At 45.2% G+C, this 23,923-nt stretch overlaps 1 protein-coding gene across 3 annotated transcripts in view; it reads left to right on the top strand.

Annotated features, from left to right (window-relative positions):
• LOC149432933 (phosphatidylinositol 3,4,5-trisphosphate 5-phosphatase 2-like) overlaps positions 1-22,555 on the top strand; it is a 23,902-nt gene extending 1,347 nt beyond the window's left edge. The window contains exons 2-6 of one of the 3 annotated variants that reach the window (XR_016308940.1): positions 6,841-6,990; positions 9,096-9,816; positions 16,089-16,222; positions 19,860-21,084; positions 21,223-22,555. Coding sequence is in view for 1 of the 3 variants with exons in the window: in XM_089664793.1 (XP_089520919.1) it covers positions 6,841-6,990; positions 9,096-9,816; positions 16,089-16,222; positions 19,860-19,950 (1,096 nt within the window). In the remaining 2 variants the exon portion in view is untranslated. Of the gene's footprint in view, positions 1-6,840; positions 6,991-9,095; positions 9,817-16,088; positions 16,223-19,859 lie in introns of all 3 variants that reach the window. The other 2 variants (XR_016308941.1, XM_089664793.1) reach the window with 2 other exon arrangements.
• Positions 22,556-23,923: the final 1,368 nt, after the last annotated feature.

The raw sequence follows: 23,923 nt of genomic DNA, 5'->3' as shown, positions 1-23,923 counted from the left end.
CTTCCAGTCCGGACACTTTCCCCCCCTTCCAGTCCGGACACTTTCCCCCCTCCCTATCCAGGCTAATTTTCAGCTTTCAGCGCTATCACACTTTGAATGACAATTGCGCGGTCATGCAACACTGTACCCATATGAATTTTTAGCATTTTTTGAGACAGATAAAACTTTATTTTGGTGGTATTTATTCACCCCTGGGATTTTTATTTTTTTTTGCTATATAAATGAAAAAGTCCAAACATTTTGAAACGTTTTTCTTATAAAATATTGCAAATAAATAATATTTCATCATAAATCTTGGCCAAAATTTATTCCGTTATCTTTTTAGTAAAAAAAAAAACCCAAATTAGTTTATAACCAAAATTATAATTTTTGAATATTTTTTTTTAATTTTTATTTAATTTTTTTTATATTATTTATGTTTTGTTTTTTTTTTTTTTTACATACTGCCACCCTAGCAGTACAGTGTCACCATATTACTACTTGTGGGGGGTGATGAAGATTTTTTTTTTTTTTTACACTGATTGCTTTTACACCTATAAAGGCTGTAAAAGCAATAATTTCTCCTTCTCTCTGGCTGCATTCTTGCAGCAATTTAGAACTACTGTGTGAGCTTTGATTGGTCACAGCTTGTCACATGGCACAAGGCTGTTGTGAATAGCCCTGTACCATGTGACCTCTGTGATCATTCACAGATTTCACACGTAGTAAGCAATGATGTCAGAAGTGACATCTTGCTTACTATTCTGCATGTGATCACTGATTGGCCAATCAGTGATCATATGATCGGGACCTCGTACAGAGATCCCGTACAACGATCGGTGTTCCACTGTGTCTGGAGGAGCCAGGCGTTTGAGGAGCGGCACCACAGACTTGAATGGGAGGCTTCAACTCCTGATTGGACAAGAGGCGTCAGTTTTGCCGCGACGCTAACGCTTCAGTGTGAACAGCACTGTGTGCTGCCATGTGCAGAATTTTCATAGGCGTTTGAGAAGCGTTACAAACGCTTCCCAAACGCCTGTCTGACGCCTGCTGACAAAGCCAGTGTGAACTGAGCCTAAAATTGTACTTTTTGGTTTAAAGCCTTGGAAATTTTATTTTCAATACTAAATAAATGCTTTCTTTTCAGTCTTGCAATTTTGTGCTTTTTTTGTCATTAAAAAAATGAGCAAACAAAATAAATACAAATGAGAAAGGTTTAAATGTTATTGGTTTGAAAAAAAAGTAAAATGTCCCGTCTGATCGATGTTTATAAACAATGTTACTTTGTATCTCTCCATCCCCCGTCTGATCGATGTTTATAAACAATGTTACTTTGTATCTCTCCATCCCCCGTCTGATCGATGTTTATAAACAATGTTACTTTGTATCTCTCTATCTCCCGTCTGATCGATGTTTATAAACATTGTTACTTTGTATGTCTCCCGTCTGATCGATGTTTATAAACAATGTTACTTTGTATCTCTCCATCCCCCGTCTGATCGATGTTTATAAACAATGTTACTTTGTGTCTCTCTATCTCCCGTCTGATCGATGTTTATAAACAATGTTACTTTGTATCTCTCCATCTCCCATCTGATCGATGTTTATAAACAATGTTACTTTGTATCTCTCCATCCCCCGTCTGATCGATGTTTATAAACAATGTTACTTTGTATCTCTCCATCCCCCGTCTGATCGATGTTTATAAACAATGTTACTTTGTATCTCTCCATCCCCCGTCTGATCGATGTTTATAAACAATGTTACTTTGTATCTCTCCATCCCCCTGTCTGATCGATGTTTATAAACAATGTTACTTTGTATCTCTCCATCTCCCGTCTGATCGATGTTTATAAACATTGTTACTTTGTATGTCTCCCGTCTGATCGATGTTTATAAACAATGTTACTTTGTATCTCTCCATCCCCCGTCTGATCGATGTTTATAAACAATGTTACTTTGTGTCTCTCTATCTCCCGTCTGATCGATGTTTATAAACAATGTTACTTTGTATCTCTCCATCTCCCATCTGATCGATGTTTATAAACAATGTTACTTTGTATCTCTCCATCCCCCGTCTGATCGATGTTTATAAACAATGTTACTTTGTATCTCTCCATCCCCCGTCTGATCGATGTTTATAAACAATGTTACTTTGTATCTCTCCATCCCCCGTCTGATCGATGTTTATAAACAATGTTACTTTGTATCTCTCCATCCCCCTGTCTGATCGATGTTTATAAACAATGTTACTTTGTATCTCTCCATCTCCCGTCTGATCGATGTTTATAAACAATGTTACTTTGTATCTCTCCATCCCCCGTCTGATCGATGTTTATAAACAATGTTACTTTGTATCTCTCCATCCCCCGTCTGAATCGATGTTTATAAACAATGTTACTTTGTATCTCTCTCTCTCCCGTCTGATCGATGTTTATAAACGATGTTACTTTGTATCTCTCCATCCCCCATCTGATCGATGTTTATAAACGATGTTACTTTGTATCTCTCCATCTCCCGTCTGATCGATGTTTATAAACAATGTTACTTTGTATCTCTCCATCCCCCGTCTGATCGATGTTTATAAACAATGTTACTTTGTATCTCTCCATCCCCCGTCTGATCGATGTTTATAAACAATGTTACTTTGTATCTCTCCATCCCCCGTCTGATCGATGTTTATAAACAATGTTACTTTGTATCTCTCTATCTCCCGTCTGATCGATGTTTATAAACAATGTTACTTTGTATCTCTCCATCTCCCGTCTGATCGATGTTTATAAACAATGTTACTTTGTATCTCTCCATCTCCCGTCTGATCGATGTTTATAAACAATGTTACTTTGTATCTCTCTATCTCCCGTTTGATTGATGTTTATAAACAGTGTTACTTTGTATCTCTCCATCCCCCGTCTGATCGATGTTTATAAACAATGTTACTTTGTATCTCTCTATCTCCCGTCTGATCGATGTTTATAAACATTGTTACTTTGTATGTCTCCCGTCTGATCGATGTTTATAAACAATGTTACTTTGTATCTCTCCATCCCCCGTCTGATCGATGTTTATAAACAATGTTACTTTGTGTCTCTCCATCTCCCGTCTGATCGAGGTTTATAAACATTGTTACTTTGTATCTCTCCGTCTCCCGTCTGATCGATGTTTATAAACAATGTTACTTTGTATCTCTCTGTCTCCCGTCTGATCGATGTTTATAAACAATGTTACTTTGTGTCTCTCTATCTCCCGTCTGATCGATGTTTATAAACATTGTTACTTTGTATCTCTCCATCCCCCGTCTGATCGATGTTTATAAACAATGTTACTTTGTGTCTATCTCCCGTCTGATCGATGTTTATAAACAATGTTACTTTGTGTCTCTCTATCTCCCGTCTGATCGATGTTTATAAACAATGTTACTTTGTGTCTCTCTATCTCCCGTCTGATCGATGTTTATAAACAATGTTACTTTGTATCTCTCCGTCTCCCGTCTGATCGATGTTTATAAACAATGTTACTTTGTATCTCTCCATCTCCCGTCTGACCGATGTTTATAAACAATGTTACTTTGTATCTCTCTGTCTCCCGTCTGATCGATGTTTATAAACAATGTTACTTTGTATCTCTCTGTCTCCCGTCTGATCGATGTTTATAAACAATGTTACTTTGTATCTCTCCATCTCCCGTCTGATCGATGTTTATAAACAATGTTACTTTGTATCTCTCCGTCTCCCGTCTGATCGATGTTTATAAACAATGTTACTTTGTATCTCTCCATCCCCCGTCTGATCGATGTTTATAAACAATGTTACTTTGTATCTCTCCATCCCCCGTCTGATCGATGTTTATAAACAATGTTACTTTGTATCTCTCCATCCCCCGTCTGATCGATGTTTATAAACAATGTTACTTTGTATCTCTCCATCCCCCGTCTGACCGATGTTTATAAACAATGTTACTTTGTATCTCTATCCCCTGTCTGACCGATGTTTATAAACAATATTACTTTGTATCTCTCCATCCCCCGTCTGACCGATGTTTATAAACAATGTTACTTTGTATCTCTCCATCTCCCGTCTGATCGATGTTTATAAACATTGTTACTTTGTATCTCTCCATCCCCCGTCTGATCGATGTTTATAAACAATGTTACTTTGTGTCTCTCTATCTCCCGTCTGATCGATGTTTATAAACAATGTTACTTTGTATCTCTCCATCCCCCGTCTGATCGATGTTTATAAACAATGTTACTTTGTATCTCTCTATCTCCCGTCTGATCGATGTTTATAAACAATGTTACTTTGTATCCCTCCATCCCCCGTCTGATCGATGTTTATAAACAATGTTACTTTGTATCTCTCCATCTCCCGTCTGATCGATGTTTATAAACAATGTTACTTTGTATCTCTCCATCCCCCGTCTGATCGATGTTTATAAACAATGTTACTCTGTATCTCTCTATCTCCTGTCTGATCGATGTTTATAAACAATGTTACTTTGTATCCCTCCATCCCCCGTCTGATCCATGTTTATAAACAATGTTACTTTGTATCCCTCCATCCCCCGTCTGATCGATGTTTATAAACAATGTTACTTTGTATCTCTCCATCCCCCGTCTGATCGATGTTTATAAACAATGTTACTTTGTATCTCTCCATCCCCCGTCTGATCGATGTTTATAAACAATGTTACTTTGTATCTCTCCATCCCCCGTCGGATCGATGTTTATAAACAATGTTACTTTGTATCTCTCCATCCCCCGTCTGATCCATGTTTATAAACAATGTTACTCTGTATCTCTATCTCCCGTCTGATCGATGTTTATAAACAATGTTACTCTGTATCTCTCTATCTCCTGTCTGATCGATGTTTATAAACAATGTTACTTTGTATCCCTCCATCCCCCGTCTGATCGATGTTTATAAACAATGTTACTTTGTATCTCTCCATCCCCCGTCTGATCGATGTTTATAAACAATGTTACTTTGTATCTCTCCATCCCCCGTCTGATCGATGTTTATAAACAATGTTACTTTGTATCTCTCCATCCCCCGTCTGATCGATGTTTATAAACAATGTTACTTTGTGTCTATCTCCCGTCTGATCGATGTTTATAAACAATGTTACTTTGTATCTCTCCATCCCCCGTCTGATCGATGTTTATAAACAATGTTACTTTGTATCTCTCCATCTCCCGTCTGATCGATGTTTATAAACAATGTTACTTTGTGTCTCTCTATCTCCCGTCTGATCGATGTTTATAAACAATGTTACTTTGTATCTCTCCGTCTCCCGTCTGATCGATGTTTATAAACAATGTTACTTTGTATCTCTCTGTCTCCCGTCTGATCGATGTTTATAAACAATGTTACTTTGTATCTCTCCATCTCCCGTCTGATCGATGTTTATAAACAATGTTACTTTGTATCTCTCCATCTCCCGTCTGATCGATGTTTATAAACAATGTTACTTTGTATCTCTATTCCCCGTCTGACCGATGTTTATAAACAATATTACTTTGTATCTCTCCATCCCCCGTCTGACCGATGTTTATAAACAATGTTACTTTGTATCTCTCCATCTCCCGTCTGACCGATGTTTATAAACATTGTTACTTTGTATCTCTCCATCTCCCGTCTGATCGATGTTTATAAACATTGTTACTTTGTATCTCTCCATCCCCCGTCTGATCGATGTTTATAAACAATGTTACTTTGTGTCTCTCTATCTCCCGTCTGATCGATGTTTATAAACAATGTTACTTTGTATCTCTCCATCCCCCGTCTGATCGATGTTTATAAACAATGTTACTTTGTATCTCTCTATCTCCCGTCTGATCGATGTTTATAAACAATGTTACTTTGTATCTCTCCATCTCCCGTCTGATCGATGTTTATAAACAATGTTACTTTGTATCTCTCCATCTCCCGTCTGATCGATGTTTATAAACAATGTTACTTTGTATCTCTCCATCCCCCGTCTGATCGATGTTTATAAACAATGTTACTTTGTATCTCTCCATCCCCCGTCTGATCGATGTTTATAAACAATGTTACTTTGTATCTCTCCATCCCCCGTCTGATCGATGTTTATAAACAATGTTACTTTGTATCCCTCCATCCCCCGTCTGATCCATGTATATAAACAATGTTACTTTGTATCTCTCCATCCCCCGTCTGATCGATGTTTATAAACAATGTTACTTTGTATCCCTCCATCCCCCGTCTGATCGATGTTTATAAACAATGTTACTTTGTATCTCTCCATCCCCCGTCTGATCGATGTTTATAAACAATGTTACTTTGTATCTCTCCATCCCCCGTCGGATCGATGTTTATAAACAATGTTACTTTGTATCTCTCCATCCCCCGTCTGATCCATGTTTATAAACAATGTTACTCTGTATCGCTATCTCCCGTCTGATCGATGTTTATAAACAATGTTACTCTGTATCTCTCTATCTCCTGTCTGATCGATGTTTATAAACAATGTTACTTTGTATCTCTCCATCCCCCGTCTGATCGATGTTTATAAACAATGTTACTTTGTATCCCTCCATCCCCCGTCTGATCGATGTTTATAAACAATGTTACTTTGTATCCCTCCATCCCCCGTCTGATCGATGTTTATAAACAATGTTACTTTGTATCCCTCCATCCCCCGTCTGATCGATGTTTATAAACAATGTTACTTTGTATGCAGTGTCAGAGGGTGACTTAACCAATCAGGTTCCACCCACATCTGAAATGTCTGTGTACAGCGGACTGACCCTTTAAGCTGACCCCGGAAGTCAGGATGATTTGCACTGACATTGGATCATGAGGACATTTTTATGTGATTTCCCGTTTTTATACTTTGTAGATCTGTAAGTCGGAAGCCCCACCCCACAGAAGTTCCAGGCCCAACCCTCGGAAAGCCATTCGAAGAAGCGGAAAAGGTTGCGGCTCTGTCCACGTGCCGCCCACAGGTTGCGCTGCCCTCCTCCATTAGAGAAGACCCGGCACTGGCACGGTAGGTGAACGGTACGACAGAACGGGAAATTCAGGGAGGGAAGTGGATCACCTGTGTGATTAGGCTTTGATGGAAGCACCTGATCTCCAACTCTTGCGGTCGGCTTGATCCAGGGCGGCATTCCACAGACTCGGCATGTGTCACATAAGTCACGACTGCTTCCATCAGAGCCTAATCACACAGGTGAATCCCCTCCTGAAAGGTTTCATTGATGGTTGCTTGGCTGTTATGCTGATCCAGAGGTTTCAAAACTTTCTTTTTCACTAATTTCAAACAAGCATGCTGCAAGTGAAGGTGGAGGAAATGGGAGCTCCTGAGCTCCATACTTGTTAGCAGTTAGAAGCTTAGAAGGTATTGAAGCTCCTGGATCAGCATAACAGCCGGGCAGCTGGAAATCTCCAGAGCAGGTTTTAGAAGTGGCAGTTTCCACACTGTACAGCCCTCCAATAAGATTCCACGGTTCAGGAGTGACTGTTATCGAACTACAAATCCCAGCATGTGACCTCGTTCCGGGCTCTGTGTGCATGGAGTGTGTATGTTCCGTTCATATCTGTACAGGTTTCCTCTGGAGGTATGAGGCTGTGGAGGGATATTAGAGTGTAAGCTCCTCTGGTACAGAGACTGATGTGACTGTGGGGGGAGGGGACATTAGAGCGTAAGCTCCTCTGTACAGAGACTGATGTGACTGCGGGGGAGGGGACATTAGAGTGTAAGCTCCTCTGGTACAGAGATGATGTGACTGTGGGGGAGGGGACATTAGAGTGTAAGCTCCTCTGGTACAGAGACTGATGTGACTGTGGGGGAGGGGACATTAGAGTGTAAGCTCCTCTGGTACAGAGATGATGTGACTGTGGGGGAGGGGACATTAGAGTGTAAGCTCCTCTGGTACAGAGACTGATGTGACTGCGGGGGAGGGGACATTAGAGTGTAAGCTCCTCTGGTACAGAGACTGATGTGACTGTGGGGGAGGGGACATTAGAGTGTAAGCTCCTCTGGTACAGAGACTGATGGGACTGTGGGGGAGGGGACATTAGAGTGTAAGCTCCTCTGGTACAGAGATGATGTGACTGTGGGGGAGGGGACATTAGAGTGTAAGCTCCTCTGGTACAGAGACTGATGTGACTGTGGGGGAGGGGACATTAGAGTGTAAGCTCCACTGGTACAGAGACTGATGGGACTGTGGGGGAGGGGACATTAGAGTGTAAGCTCCTCTGGCACAGAGACTGATGTGACTGTGGGGGAGGGGACATTAGAGTGTAAGCTCCTCTGGTACAGAGACTGATGTGACTGTGGGGGAGGGGACATTAGAGTGTAAGCTCCTCTGGTACAGAGACTGATGTGACTGTGGGGGAGGGGACATTAGAGTGTAAGCTCCTCTGGTACAGAGACTGATGTGACTGGCTCAGTGTTTTCTGTACAGCACTGCAGTATATGTCAGAGCTATATTAAGTGTATGATAATAATAGTGTGTGACTGTGGGGGAGGGGACATTAGAGTGTAAGCTCCTCCTCTGCACTGCGGCATATGTCAGAACTACTGTAAATAAATCTGCAAAAATAAATACTTAAAAATTTGAAAAAATAATCTGCAGCTCTACTATTGAACTCAGGTGCTGTAAGGCAGTTTAAGGTGGATGTTTTTGTACTTTTTTTGCATTCTTTTTAATGCAAAACATTAAAAAAAAAATTAAAAATTAATAGAAATGGAAAAAAAAATGTAAAATGTTAATGGTAACAAAAAAAGAATTGAAAATAATTAAAAGGAGAATCGGAAGAAGGAGATTATTGAGGCTCATTAAGGTCATCTAATCGGCACTAATTAACTCGGATTTTTTTTTTTTTATTTCTTATTTCTATTTTTAAAATAGTTAAATTTTTACAATTTTAAAAATAGTAAAATTTAAAATACAAACAGTTCTTTAAATATATAGAAAAAAAACATTTATTTTCACGTACAAATAGTAATTGTTGTTTGTGAGGCCTTTTCCTTTTGGATATATAAATCTAATGAAATTAATTTAAATAAAAATATATTGTTTTTCATTTGAAACCCGTGTTATGATCATGGCGGTCATGTGACTTTTCCCCACCTCTCCGTCTCCACAGGTGCAAGATGGAGGCCCAGGCTGAGGGTGACGGTCTTGGTAATAAAAACAGCTTCAATAACCCGGCCTATTACGTGCTGGAAGGGGTCCCGCATCAGATGATGCCCCCAGACGGGCAGCTGTCCACCTCTGCAACACCCAGGAACAAGGTACAAATTACAGTGCCCGCACAGCACTCCGAAAAACGCCGCCAATACCCAACATCTGCCCGAGGGGAGGACACCTCTTCTGACGAAGAGGTTGGCACTTTGAATCTCCCGCCGCCGGACTTCCCTCCACCTCCCCTTCCCAAGTCAGCTGAGTTCGAAATGCTGGACAACCCCTTTTATGTGACATCGAGCGAGTTGCATGGCCGGCCAACGGAAGACGGGGATTCCCGGACGGGACCTGGAAAGGCCCGCGTGGGCGTCACCTTCAGCGAACCCCCAGAAGCAAAATATCCTCTGAAGACGCAGTCGCGGCCTCCTCTACCGACTCCCCAGCCTTCTTACATGACTGAGGCTCATGGGACAATGCAGGATGACCGCTCCTGCTCTGTCTTGCAGATGGCTCGCACGCTCAGCGAGGTGGACTATACTGGAGGCAAGGAGGCCCAGGGACGCCCACCTCATCTCATGGGGGGCAAAAGTAAGATGGAGCTACCGAGCCGCTGTATGGACTTCAGCCGGCCCCTAGTTTTTCCTCCTCACTGCATCCGGGAGAGCATACAGGAGGATGAAGAGGTAAGTGGACGTGAAGATCCCTTCTATTGGGAATCATCTGATCCATAGATAGGATGTAGGTCATGAAATGGTCCAACATAAACATTAGGATCAACCTACTCTATATGGCCAAACATCTGTGGACACCTGACCACCAAACTTATATGAGCTTGTTGGGCATCCTTTTCCAAAACCATGACCATTAATATGGAGTTTTCCCTCACAATGGTCATTAGTGTCCCTTACTATGGCCATTGATATGAAGCTTTCACATACCATGGCTATTATTATGGATCTGCCATCACCGTGTCCATTATTATGGATTTCCCATCACAATGGCTATTAATATGGAGTTTTCCCTCACAATGGTCATTAATATAGAGTTTTCCCTCACAATGGTCATTAATATAGAGTTTTCCCTCACAATGGCCATTAATATAGAGTTTTCCCTCACAATGGCCATTAATATGGAGTTTTCCCTCCCCGTGTCCATTAATACGGAGTTTTACCTTACCATGGCTATTATATGGAGTTTTCACTGACCATGGCCATTAATATGGAGCTGTCCTTACTGTAGCCATAAATCTGGAGTTTTCCCTAACTGTGTCAATTATTATGGAGCTTTCCCTCATAATGGCCATTAATATAGAGTTTTCCCTCACCATAGTCATTAATATGGAGATTTCCCTTACCATAGCCATTAATATGACGTTTTTCCTCACCATGGCCATTAATACTGAGTTTCCCCTCACCATGGCCATCAATATGGAGATTCCCCTCACCATGGCCATCAATATGAAGTTTCCCCTCACCATGGCCATCAATATGGAGTTTCCCCTCACCATGGCCATCAATATGGAGTTTCCCCTCACCATGGCCATCAGTATGGAGTTTCCCCTCACCATGGCCATCAGTATGGAGTTTCCCCTCACCATGACCATCAATATGGAGTTTCCCCTCACCATGACCATTAATATGGAGTTTCCCCTCACCATGGCCATCAATATGGAGTTTCCCCTCACCATGGCCATCAATATGGAGTTTCCCCTCACCATGGCCATCAATATGGAGTTTACCCTCACAATGGCCATTAATACATCAATATGGAGTTTCCCCTCACCATGGCCATCAATACATCAATATGGAGTTTCCCCTCACCATTTCCATCAATATGGAGTTTCCCCTCACCATAGCGGACAGAAGTGTAAACTCTCCAGCACCTCGAAGGAGCCAATGTCAGGTGAAGGCCAGGGGATCAGGTGTATGAATAGCCTATGTATAATGTTCCAGAGATGCAGCCCTCCTCAGATGGGGAGAGCAACAAACTGGAAGAAAGCATACAGGTAGCGCAAACACCTAGTGCATTATCCAAGGTTTATTAAAACTATAAAAAAACAAGAAACATACTCACAAACATGACATGTATGTAAAGCCTATTAGGCCATGGAGATGGCCACAAGGATGGCAGAGTGTCCGACTGATGGTGCGATCGGCCTGCTGACGCGTTTTCAGGACAAGACCCTTTCCTCAGAGCTGTGGAGGTTGCAGCTCTGAGGAAAGGGATTCATCCCCGAAACACATCAGAGGGGCCGACCGCATCATCAGTTGGACACTCTGCCATCCTTGTGGCCATCTCCATGGCCTTTTAGGCTTTACATACATGTCATGTTTGTGAGTATGTTTCTTGTTTTTTTATACATTTAATAAACCTTGGATTATGCACTAGGTGTTTGCGCTACCTGTATGCTTTTTTCCCCCTCACCATGCCCATTATTATGGAGTTTCCCCGTACCATGGTCATTAATATGTTTTTCCTCATCATAATCATGAATACTGAGTTTTCCCTCACCATGGCAAATAATGTGGAGTTTCCCCTCACTATGACCATTAATATGGAGTTTCCCCTCAACATGGCCATTACTATATAATTTCCCCTCACCATGGCCATTACTATGGAGTTTCTCCTCACCATGGCCATCAATATGGAGTTTCTCCTCACCATGGCCATTAATATGGAGTTTCTCCTCACCATGGCCATTACTATGGAGTTTCTCCTCACCATGGCCATTACTATGGAGTTTCTCCTCACCATGACCATTAATATGGAGTTTCTCCTCACCATGACCATTAACATGGAGTTTCTCCTCACCATGGCCATCACTATGGAGTTTCTCCTCACCATGACCATTAATATGGAGTTTCTCCTCACCATGGCAATTAATATAGAGTTTCTCCTCACCATGACCATTATTATGGAGTTTCCCCTCACCATGACCATTAATATGGAGTTTCCCCTCACCATGACCATTAATATGGAGTTTCCCCTCACCATGACCATTAATATGGAGTTTCCCCTCACTATGACCATTAATATGGAGTTTCCCCTCAACATGGCCATTGCTATGGAGTTTCTCCTCACCATGGCCATTGCTATGGAGTTTCTCCTCACCATGGCCATTGCTATGGAGTTTCTCCTCACCATGGCCATTGCTATGGAGTTTCTCCTCACCATGGCCTTTACTATGGAGTTTCTCCTCACCATGACCATTAATATGGAGTTTCTCCTCACCATGACCATTAATATGGAGTTTCTCCTCACCATGGCCATTAATATGGAGTTTCTCCTCACCATGGCCATTAATATGGAGTTTCTCCTCACCATGGCCATTAATATGGAGTTTCTCCTCACCATGGCCATTAATATGGAGTTTCTCCTCACCATGGCCATTAATATGGAGTTTTCCCTCACCATGCCCATTATTATGAAATTTTCCCTCACCATGACAATTAATATGGAGTTTCCCCTCAATATGACCATTAATATGGAGTTTTCCCTCACCATGACCATAAATATTTCTCCTCACCATGGCCATTACTATGGAGTTTCTCCTCACCATGGCCATTGCTATGGAGTTTCTCCTCACCATGGCCTTTACTATGGAGTTTCTCCTCACCATGACCATTAATATGGAGTTTCTCCTCACCATGGCCATTACTATGGAGTTTCTCCTCACCATGGCCATTTCTGTGGAGTTTCCCCTCACCATGACCATTAATATGGAGTTTCACCTCACCATGACCATTACTATGAAGTTTCCCCTCATCATGGCCATTAATACGGAGTTTTCCCTCACCATGCCAATCAATATGGAGTTTCCCCTCACCATGTCCATTAATATGGAGTTTCCCTTCAACATGGCCATTACTATGGAGTTTCTCCTCACCATGGCCATTAGTATGCAGTTTCTCCTCACCATGGCCATTAGTATGCAGTTTCCCCTCACTATGGCCATTAGTATGGAATTTCTCCTCAACTTGGCCATTAGTATGAAATTACTCCTCACCATGGCCATTAATATGGAGTTTTCCCTCACCATGCCCATTATTATGGAGTTTTCCCTCACCATGGCCATTAATATGGAGTTTCCCCTCACCTTGACCATTAATATGGAGTTTCACCTCACCATGACCATTAATATGGAGTTTCACCTCACCATGACCATTAATATGAAGTTTCTCCTCACCATGGCCATTAATATGAAGTTTTCCTTCACCATGCCCATTATTATGGAGTTTTCCCTCACCGTGCCAATCAATATGGAGTTTCCCCTCACCATGACCATTAATATGGAGTTTCCCCTCAACATGGCCATGACTATGGAGTTTCCCCTCACTATGGCCATTAGTATGGAGTTTCTCCTCAACGTGGCCATTAGTACGAAGTTTCTCCTCACCATGGCCATTACTATGAAGTTACTCCTCACCATGGCCATTAATATGGAGTTTTCCCTCACCATGCCCATTATTATGGAGTTTTCCCTCACCATGCCCATTATTATGGAGTTTCTCCTCACCATGCCCATTATTATGGAGTTTTCCCCCACCATGGCAATTAATATGGAGTTTTCCCTCACCATGGCCATTAATATGGAGTTTCCCCTCACCATGGCCATTAATATGGAGTTTCCCTCACCATGGCAATTAATATGGAGTTTTCCCTCAACATGGCAATTAATATGGAGTTTCCCCTCACCATGACCATTAATATGGAGTTTCCCCTCAACATGGCCATTACTATGGAGTTTCCCCTCACTATGGCCATTAGTATGGAATTTCTCCTCACCATGGCCATTAGTATGGAGTTTCTCCTCACCATGGCCATTACTATAAAGTTTCTCCTCACCATGGCCATTAATATGGAGTTTTCCCTCAGCATGGCCATTAATATGTAGTTTTCCCTCACCATGGCAATTAATATGGAGTTTTCCCTCACCATGACCATTACTATGGACTTTCTCTTCACCATGGCCATTAATATGGAGTTTCCCCTCAACATGGCCATTACTATGGAGTTTATCCTCACCATGGCCATTTTTACAGAGTTTCTCCTCACCATGGCCATTAATATGGAGTTTCTCCTCACTATGGCCATTAATATGGAGTTTATCCTCACCATGGCCATTAATATGGAGTTTCTCCTCACCATGGCCATTAATATGGAGTTTCTCCTCACCATGGCCATTACTATGGAGTTTCTCCTCAATATGACCATTAATATGGAGTTTCTCCTCACCATGGCTTTTAATATGGAGTTTCTCCTCACCATGGCCATTACTATGGAGTTTCTCCTCACCATGGCCATTAATATGGAGTTTCTCCTCACCATGGCCATTAATATGGAGTTTATCCTCACCATGGCCAATTTTATGGAGTTTCTCCTCCCCATGACCATTAATATGAAGTTTCTCCTCCCCATGACCATTAATATGAAGTTTCTCCTCCCCATGGCCATTAATATGGAGTTTCTCCTCCCCATGGCCATTAATATGGAGTTTCTCCTCACCATGACCATTAATATGGAGTTTCCCCTCAACATGGCCATTACTATGGAGTTTCCCCTCACTATGGCCATTAGTATGGAATTTCTCCTCACCATGGCCATTACTATAAAGTTTCTCCTCACCATGGCCATTAATATGGAGTTTTCCCTCACCATGGCCATTAATATGTAGTTTTCCCTCACCATGGCAATTAATATGGAGTTTTCCCTCACCTTGGCAATTAATATGGAGTTTCCCCTCACCATGACCATTACTATGGACTTTCTCTTCACCATGGCCATTAATATGGAGTTTCCCCTCAACATGGCCATTACTATGGAGTTTATCCTCACCATGGCCATTTTTACAGAGTTTCTCCTCACCATGGCCATTAATATGGAGTTTCTCCTCACTATGGCCATTAATATGGAGTTTATCCTCACCATGGCCATTAATATGGAGTTTCTCCTCACCATGGCCATTAATATGGAGTTTCTCCTCACCATGGCCATTACTATGGAGTTTCTCCTCAATATGACCATTAATATGGAGTTTCTCCTCACCATGGCTTTTAATATGGAGTTTCTCCTCACCATGGCCATTACTATGGAGTTTCTCCTCACCATGGCCATTACTATGGAGTTTCTCCTCACCATGGCCATTAATATGGAGTTTCTCCTCACCATGGCCATTAATATGGAGTTTATCCTCACCATGGCCAATTTTATGGAGTTTCTCCTCCCCATGACCATTAATATGAAGTTTCTCCTCCCCATGGCCATTAATATGGAGTTTCTCCTCCCCATGGCCATTAATATGGAGTTTCTCCTCACCATGGCCATTAATATGGAGTTTCTCCTCACCATGGCCATTACTATGAATTTTCTCCTCCCCATGACCATTAATATGGAGTTTCTCCTCACTATGACCATTAATATGGAATTTCTCCTCACCATGGCCATTACTATGGAGTTTCTCCTCACCATGGCCATCAATATGGAGTTTCTCCTCACCATGGCCATCAATATGGAGTTTCTCCTCACCATGGCCATCAATATGGAGTTTCTCCTCATCATGGCCATCAATATGGAGTTTCTCCTCATCATGGCCATCAATATGGAGTTTCTCCTCACCATGGCCATCAATATGGAGTTTCTCCTCACCATGGCCATCAATATGGAGTTTCTCCTCACCATGGCCATCAATATGGAGTTTCTCCTCACCATGGCATTAATATGGAGTTTTCCCTCAACATGACCATCAGTATGGTATTGGCTCCCCTTTGTAGTTATAACAGACTCCACTGCTCTGGGAAGGCTGGCCACAAAATTTTGGAGAGCTGTGATGTCACTCCTGTGTCACATCATATACTTTCTGTATACAGTATGGAGTGAAGGTGTAGTGTAGCACGGTCCTCTCTGTACAGTGGCGGTAATATTGGTGTGTCTGACGCATTGCCCCTCCCCCACACAGGCTCTCTATCACGGTGGGCGGAATTCCTCCAGCTTGCAGGGCTCCAGTGTTGGCGAATGGCTGAGAGGGATCGGCATGGAGCGATATGAAGAGGGGCTCATACACAACGGCTGGGACGACTTAGAATTTCTCAGGTAAAATTGGATGTTCTGGTATCTTCTGGACCTTTATTGGTTTTATATATTTATGTTGTTTATTATAGCCCCGCCCTCTCTATCAGCCAGTAGGTGGGGACACTGGGCTCCTTTCCTGGAAGTTCTTGGGTTGTTTACAGAGCTCAATAGATTAAACTACAATTTGCACAACTAAGTGAATGAGGCGGAGCTGCTGACTCCCTTCCCTCCCCCTCCAAAGCAGGAACTCCGCCCTCATTCTTACCTCCCTCTCTAAAAGTATTATCCTCCCCCTCCACAGCAGTGACCCCCTCTCCTTCCTTTCTCTTGTCCTCCAGAGGTTTGAGTCTTTCCTCCCTTTCCTCTCACTCCAGAGCAGCGACTCCTCCCCTCCCCCCTATAAAACAGTAACTCCTCCCCTTTTCTTCCCTCCCCCTCCAGAGCAGTGACTGTACCCCATTTCTTTCCTCTTCCTCTAGAACAATGTGCCACTCCTTCCCTTTCCTCCATCTCTAACCAAATGATTTCTTCTCCTCCAGAGCAATGACTCCTCCCCCAGAGAAATGATTCCTCCACCCCCTTTCCCAAAGTAGTGATTCCTCCCTCCCCTGAGCAGTGACTCCTCCCCCTCCCTCCCCTTAGTAGTGACTCCTCCCCCTCCCTCCCCAGAGCAGTGATTCCACTTTGCCATCTTTTCTCACTCCGCAAAGGTTTGGTTTTGCCCTCTCCAGTGACTCCTCCCCCCTCCCTCCCCAGTGCAGTTACTCCTCCCCCTCCTTCCCCAGAGCAATGACTCCTTACCCTCCCTCCTAAAAGCAGTGACCACCCCTGAGCATTGACTCCTCCCCTCCCTCCACAGAGCAGTGACTCCTCCCCTTTCCTCCCCAGAGCAATGATTCCTAAAACTCCCTCCCCAAAGCAGTGACTCCTCCCCCTTCCTCCCCTGAGCAGTGACTCCTCCCTCACCAGAGCAGTGATTCCACCTTGCCATCTTTTCTCACTCTCCAAAGATTTGATTTGGCCCCTCCCCGAGCAGTGACTCCTCCCCCTCCCTCCCTTCCTAGAGCAGTGACTCCTCCCTTCCCTTCCCAAAGCAGCGACTCCTTCCTAGAGTAGTCTGTATACACTGTATTCCCCCATCCAGTCTGTATACATTGTATCCCCCCTCCAGTCCGTATACATTGTATCCCCCATCCAGTCCGTATACATTGTATCCCCATCCAGTCCGTATACACTGTATTCCCCCCTCCAGTCCGTATACATTGTATCCCCCATCCAGTCTGTATACATTGTATCCCCCATCCAGTCCGTATACACTGTATTCCCCCCTCCAGTCCGTATACATTGTATCCCCCATCCAGTCCGTATACATTGTATCCCCCCTCCAGTCTGTATACATTGTATCCCCCATCTAGTCCGTATACATTGTATCCCCCCTCCAGTCTGTATACATTGTATCCCCCATCTAGTCTGTATACATTGTATCCCCCATCTAGTCTGTATACATTGTATCCCCCATCTAGTCTGTATACATTGTATCCCCCATCTAGTCTGTATACATTGTATCCCCCCTCCAGTCTGTATACATTGTATCCCCCATCTAGTCTGTATACATTGTATCCCCCATCCAGTCTGTATACGTTGTATCCCCCATCCAGTCTGTATACGTTGTATCCCCCATCCAGTCTGTATACGTTGTATCCCCCATCCAGTCTGTATACGTTGTATCCCCCATCCAGTCTGTATACGTTGTATCCCCCATCCAGTCTGTATACGTTGTATCCCCCATCCAGTCCGTATACGTTGTATCCCCCATCCAGTCCGTATACATTGTATCCCTTATCCAGTCTGTATACATTGTATCCCCCATCTAGTCTGTATACATTGTATCCCCCATCCAGTCTGTATACATTGTATCCCCCATCCAGTCTGTATACGTTGTATCCCCCATCCAGTCTGTATACGTTGTATCCCTTATCCAGTCTGTATACATTGTATCCCCCCTCCAGTCTGTATACATTGTATCCCCCATCCAGTCTGTATACATTGTATCCCCCATCCAGTCTGTATACGTTGTATCCCCCATCCAGTCTGTATACGTTGTATCCCTTATCCAGTCTGTATACATTGTATCCCCCATCCAGTCCGTATACATTGTATCCCTTATCCAGTCCGTATACATTGTATCCCCCATCCAGTCTATATACGTTGTATCCCCATCCAGTCCGTATACATTGTATCCCCCATCCAGTCCGTATACATTGTATCCCCCATCCAGTCCGTATACACTGTATTCCCCCCTCCAGTCCGTATACATTGTATCCCCCATCCAGTCTGTATACATTGTATCCCCCCTCCAGTCCGTATACATTGTATCCCCCATCCAGTCCGTATACACTGTATTCCCCCCTCCAGTCCGTATACATTGTATCCCCCATCCAGTCCGTATACACTGTATCCCCCCTCCAGTCTGTATACATTGTATCCCCCATCTAGTCCGTATACATTGTATCCCCCCTCCAGTCTGTATACATTGTATCCCCCATCTAGTCTGTATACATTGTATCCCCCATCTAGTCTGTATACATTGTATCCCCCATCTAGTCTGTATACATTGTATCCCCCATCTAGTCTGTATACATTGTATCCCCCATCTAGTCTGTATACATTGTATCCCCCCTCCAGTCTGTATACATTGTATCCCCCCTCCAGTCTGTATACATTGTATCCCCCATCTAGTCTGTATACATTGTATCCCCCATCCAGTCTGTATACATTGTATCCCCCATCCAGTCTGTATACGTTGTATCCCCCATCCAGTCTGTATACGTTGTATCCCCCATCCAGTCCGTATACGTTGTATCCCCCATCCAGTCCGTATACATTGTATCCCTTATCCAGTCTGTATACATTGTATCCCCCATCCAGTCCGTATACATTGTATCCCTTATCCAGTCTGTATACATTGTATCCCCCATCCAGTCTGTATACATTGTATCCCCCATCCAGTCTATATACGTTGTATCCCCATCCAGTCTGTATACGTTGTATCCCCCATCCAGTCCGTATACATTGTATCCCCCATCCAGTCCGTATACATTGTATCCCCCATCCAGTCCGTATACATTGTATCCCCCATCCAGTCCGTATACATTGTATCCCCCATCCAGTCTGTATACATTGTATCCCCCATCCAGTCTGTATACATTGTATCCCCCATCCAGTCCGTATACATTGTATCCCCCATCCAGTCTGTATACATTGTATCCCCCATCCAGTCCATATACATTGTATCCCGAGGTTCAGCCTTGATGAAGGGGGAAATCTCTGGTCCGTAACATGTTGGCTGTAGTCTGCTCACTCGTAGTGTGACGCTTCATTCTCAGATTCATTTCATTGCATTACAATCCAAGCTATGTACAGCAACCTACTGTCCCCTCCCACCACCCACGATCTGCCTACTTTACATAGAGAAGCACAGAGACCCAGTGAGGAGTAAAGCAATGCATGTAATAGAAGGAGGGGGGGAAGGGAGGAGCCAGAGAAGTCCAAATATAAGCAGATTAAACTCCGGCTTTGGAAGTGATATAGACAGGACCCCCCCCCCCCCCCAGTGACCCCTAGTGACCCCCCAGTGACGGTGTCATTTTCTTTCCAGTGACATAGTGGAGGAAGACCTGGAGGAGGCCGGAGTCCTGGATCCCAACCACAAGAAGACCATTCTGGAGAATCTGCAGCTCAGGAAGTGACGTTGGTCTATATAGATCCTTCTACACGTGGCCTTATCACCGCGCCCGTGGCCCTCGCCACGCGCGGTTTTATTTCTTTAACGCCACCGCACCTTACCGGGCTCTGGCAGCCCCCCCGGGTCCTGGCGAGGATGAAAGCCTTACGCAGGATATTCCTGCCAGCGTCCGTTCCTTTGTTGCTGGACAACAGCACGGGTCCCCCCCCCCGGACCCCTCCCATCGCTGTCCTTCCATACATTTCCCTCTGCGGCAAAATACTTTTTTTCAACGCAGAGATTTTTTTTTTTTTTCTTTTAATCGATTTTAAAAAGAATTTCAATCGTTTTCTGTGTATTTAAAATATTTCCTCGGCTTGATGTCAGCCCAAAACTGGGTGTGCTCTGGGAAGGACCTACTGCCGTTGTCACCTCGCGGGGGGCAGCGGGGCCGCGGAGTTCCGGAACGGGGGAAAGCTGGGACGCCCCCTGTCTAACCGGAGGAGCGAGGGAACCCGCAAGGTCTTGGCCTTGAAGAGGTTGCGTCACCGGATAAAGTCTTCCTTCGCCTGGCCAAGAGAGAAAACAGACGTAGAGGGCGGAGTCAGCGGCCATTTATAAAAGGGAACCCCGCCTTATCTGCTGGGACTCTGGAGATCTATGACTTTGAATTTTCAGAAATTGATTGTTTTGGAGCCGTCTCCCTGTGGCGTAATGGCGTCAGGTCATGATTGTTTCGGAGCCGTCATGGCGTCGGTTCAGGATTGTTTCGGAGCCGTCATGGCGTCGGTTCAGGATTGTTTCGGAGCCATCTCCTCATGGCGTCGGTTCATGATTGTTTCGGAGCTGTCATGGCGTCAGGTCATGATTGTTTCGGAGCCATCTCCCCATGGCGTCATGGCATCAGGTCATGATAGTTCTGGAGCCATCTCCCCATGGCGTCAGGTCATGATTGTTTTGGATCCATTTCTCCATGGTGTCATGGCGTTGGTTCATGATTGTTCCGGAGCTGTCTCCCCATGGCGTCATGGCATCAAGTCATGATAGTTCTGGAGCCGTCTCATCATGGCATCAGGTCATGATTGTTTCGGAGCCGTTTCCCTATGGTGTCAGGTCATGATTGTTGTAGAGCCGTCTTCCCGTGGCGTCATGGCGTCAGGTCGTCAGGTCATTTTTGTTTCAGAGCCATCTCCCCATGGCGTCATGGCGTCGGTTCATTATTGTTCTGGAGCCATCTCCCCATGGCGTCATGGCATCAGGTCATGATAGTTCTGGAGCTGTCTCATCATGGCGTCAGGTCATGATTGTTTCAGAGCCATCTCCCCATGGCGTCATGGCGTCAGGTCATGATAGTTCTGGAGCTGTCTCCCCATGGCGTCCGGTCATGATTGTTTCAGAGCCATCTCCCCGTGGCGTCAGGTCATGATAGTTCTGGAGCTGTCTCCCCATGGCGTCCGGTCATGATTGTTTCAGAGCCATCTCCCCATGGCGTCATGGCGTCAGGTCATGATAGTTCTGGAGCTGTCTCCCCATGGCGTCCGGTCATGATTGTTTCAGAGCCATCTCCCCATGGCGCCATGGCGTCAGGTCATGATAGTTCTGGAGCTGTCTCCCCATGGCGTCCGGTCATGATTGTTTCAGAGCCGTCTCCCCATGGCGTCATGGCGTCAGATCATGATTGTTTTGGAGCCATCTCCCTGTGGCATCAGGTCATGATTGTTTCGGAGCCATCTCCCCGTGGCGTCAGGTCACGATTGTTTTGGAGTCATCTCCCCGTGGCGTCAGGTCACGATTGTTTTGGAGTCATCTCCCTGTGGCGTCATGGCGTCGAGCCATGATTGCTTCGGAGCCATCTCCCCATGGCGCCAGGTCACGATTGTTTTGGAGCCGTCTCCCCGTGGCCTCATGGCGTCGGGGCCATGTCAGTCCAATGAGGACTTAGTTCAGCTTTTGTCATTACAGGCGCTACAGCATATGTACCCAACATAGGCACTGACGGCTGGACATCCTACTGTGCGTGTCAGTGCCGGCGGCTGCTTAGGAAGCAATGCTTGTTCGGTGTGTCCATGAAGGTGAACCTGACCACGGGGGGGTCTGGCTATGAAAAAAAAATTGGCAAGCCGTTGTCACGAATAATCCCTGTAATGTGTCTAATATGTTCATTTCCTTTGGTCGTCAGCTCCATCTAGTGACCACAATGTGGTACTTTTTCTAATTGGAGTATTTCAGGAAAATACCACATAATGGTCACTAGATGGAGCTGCTCAAATATTAGATGGAATACAGGGATGGTGGCGGTCCTACGAAGGCAGAGCAGATTTTTTTTTTTTTTAATGTATTGACCCCGAAGCCTTCCACTGCCTTTCTTATTAAGTGTCGATCTCCTTGGGTGGTCTGAAGACCTCGGTATCTCCGGGAAGCTCGGCACCTGTCTGGTCAGTGGTGCCGCGGTGCTTGGCGCTGGTTTCTGGCGCCCCGGGGGAAGGGAAGGGAGGTTTGACGCTCATCCTTCGTGGATAGGAGACGGACTCTTCCGATGCTGTAATCTGCCAGCTGTATTCTCACTAACCGGTTCTGAGTTCCTGATGTGTGCTCTGCGCTCGTCTTGTCAATAAAATGTTACGGTGAAAGCTGCGTCTCGTGTCGTGGTGCAAATGTCCGATGACGTGCGTCTGATGCAACGGGCCGCGGCCTGGCACTGGAATGTGGCTCTGCCCGGCACCAGGCCACGGCCTTCCTTCTCCCAGGTTGTAGCACACTTTCCCCGACTGGCGCTCAACTACCTGGACCCGCGCTCACCCACCCCGACCCATGCTCGCCCACCCCGACCCGCGCTCACCCACCCCGACCCGCGCTCAACTACCCCGTCCCGCACTCACCCACCTCGACCCACACTCAAATACCCCAACCCACGCTTACCCACCCCAACCCACGTTCGCGCACCCCGACCCGCGCTCGCCCACCCCGACCCGCTCTCGCCCACCCCGACCCGCTCTCGCCCACCCCGACCCGCGCTCGCCCACCCCGACCCGCGCTCAACTACCCGGACCCGCGCTCAACTACTCGGACCCACGCTCAACTACCCCGACCCGCTCTCAACTACCCCGACCCGCACACACACCTACCCTGATCTACACACAGCTACCCCGACATACACTTACACCTACCCTGACTCGCACACACCTACCCTGACCAACAAGCACCTACCCTGATCCACACACACCTACCCAGACCTACAATCACACTTACCCCAACCTGCACACACCTACCCCAACCCGCACATACCTTACCAAACTCACACACCTTACCAGACCCGCACACACCTTACCAGACCTACATACAACCACCCCGACCTGCACACACCTACCCCAACCCGCACATACCTTACCAGACCCACACACCTTACCAGACCCGCACACACCTTACCAGACCTACATACAACCACCCCGACCTGCACACACCTACCCCGACCTACATACAACCACCCCGACCTGCACACACCTACCCCAACCTGCACACACCTACCCCGACCTGCACACACCTACCCCGACCTACATACAACCACCACGACCTGCGCACAACCACCCCGACCTGCGCACAACCACCCCGACCTGCGCACAACCACCCCGACCTGCGCACACCTACCCCGACCCGCGCACACCTACCCCGACCCGCGCACACCTACCCCGACCCGCCCACACCTTGCCAGACCCGCCCACACCTTGCCAGACCTGCCCACACCTTGCCAGACCCGCCCACACCTTACCCGACCTACACAGTGAGTTTGTGGAGTTTTTAATAACCGGTATAACATTTTGTATTTATTGCACCGGGATGTTATATATATTTCAGTGCACAGGGATAAATGTTTACAAGTAAAGGGGGAGGTGTATTGTAGCATGTTCATTATTTATATGTATACAAAGAAAGTGGTATATACGGAACATTGGGGTAACAGGTGGACAAATCATTGAAAGAAGGAGGTGTCTTATAGTACA

Source organism: Staurois parvus, unplaced genomic scaffold, assembly GCF_062004578.1.
Source record: "Staurois parvus isolate SC_StPar_1 unplaced genomic scaffold, SC_StPar_1.0 ptg002044l, whole genome shotgun sequence".
NCBI classification, from domain to species: Eukaryota; Metazoa; Chordata; class Amphibia; order Anura; family Ranidae; genus Staurois; species Staurois parvus.
This window is presented reverse-complemented; position numbering and strand designations above follow the sequence as displayed.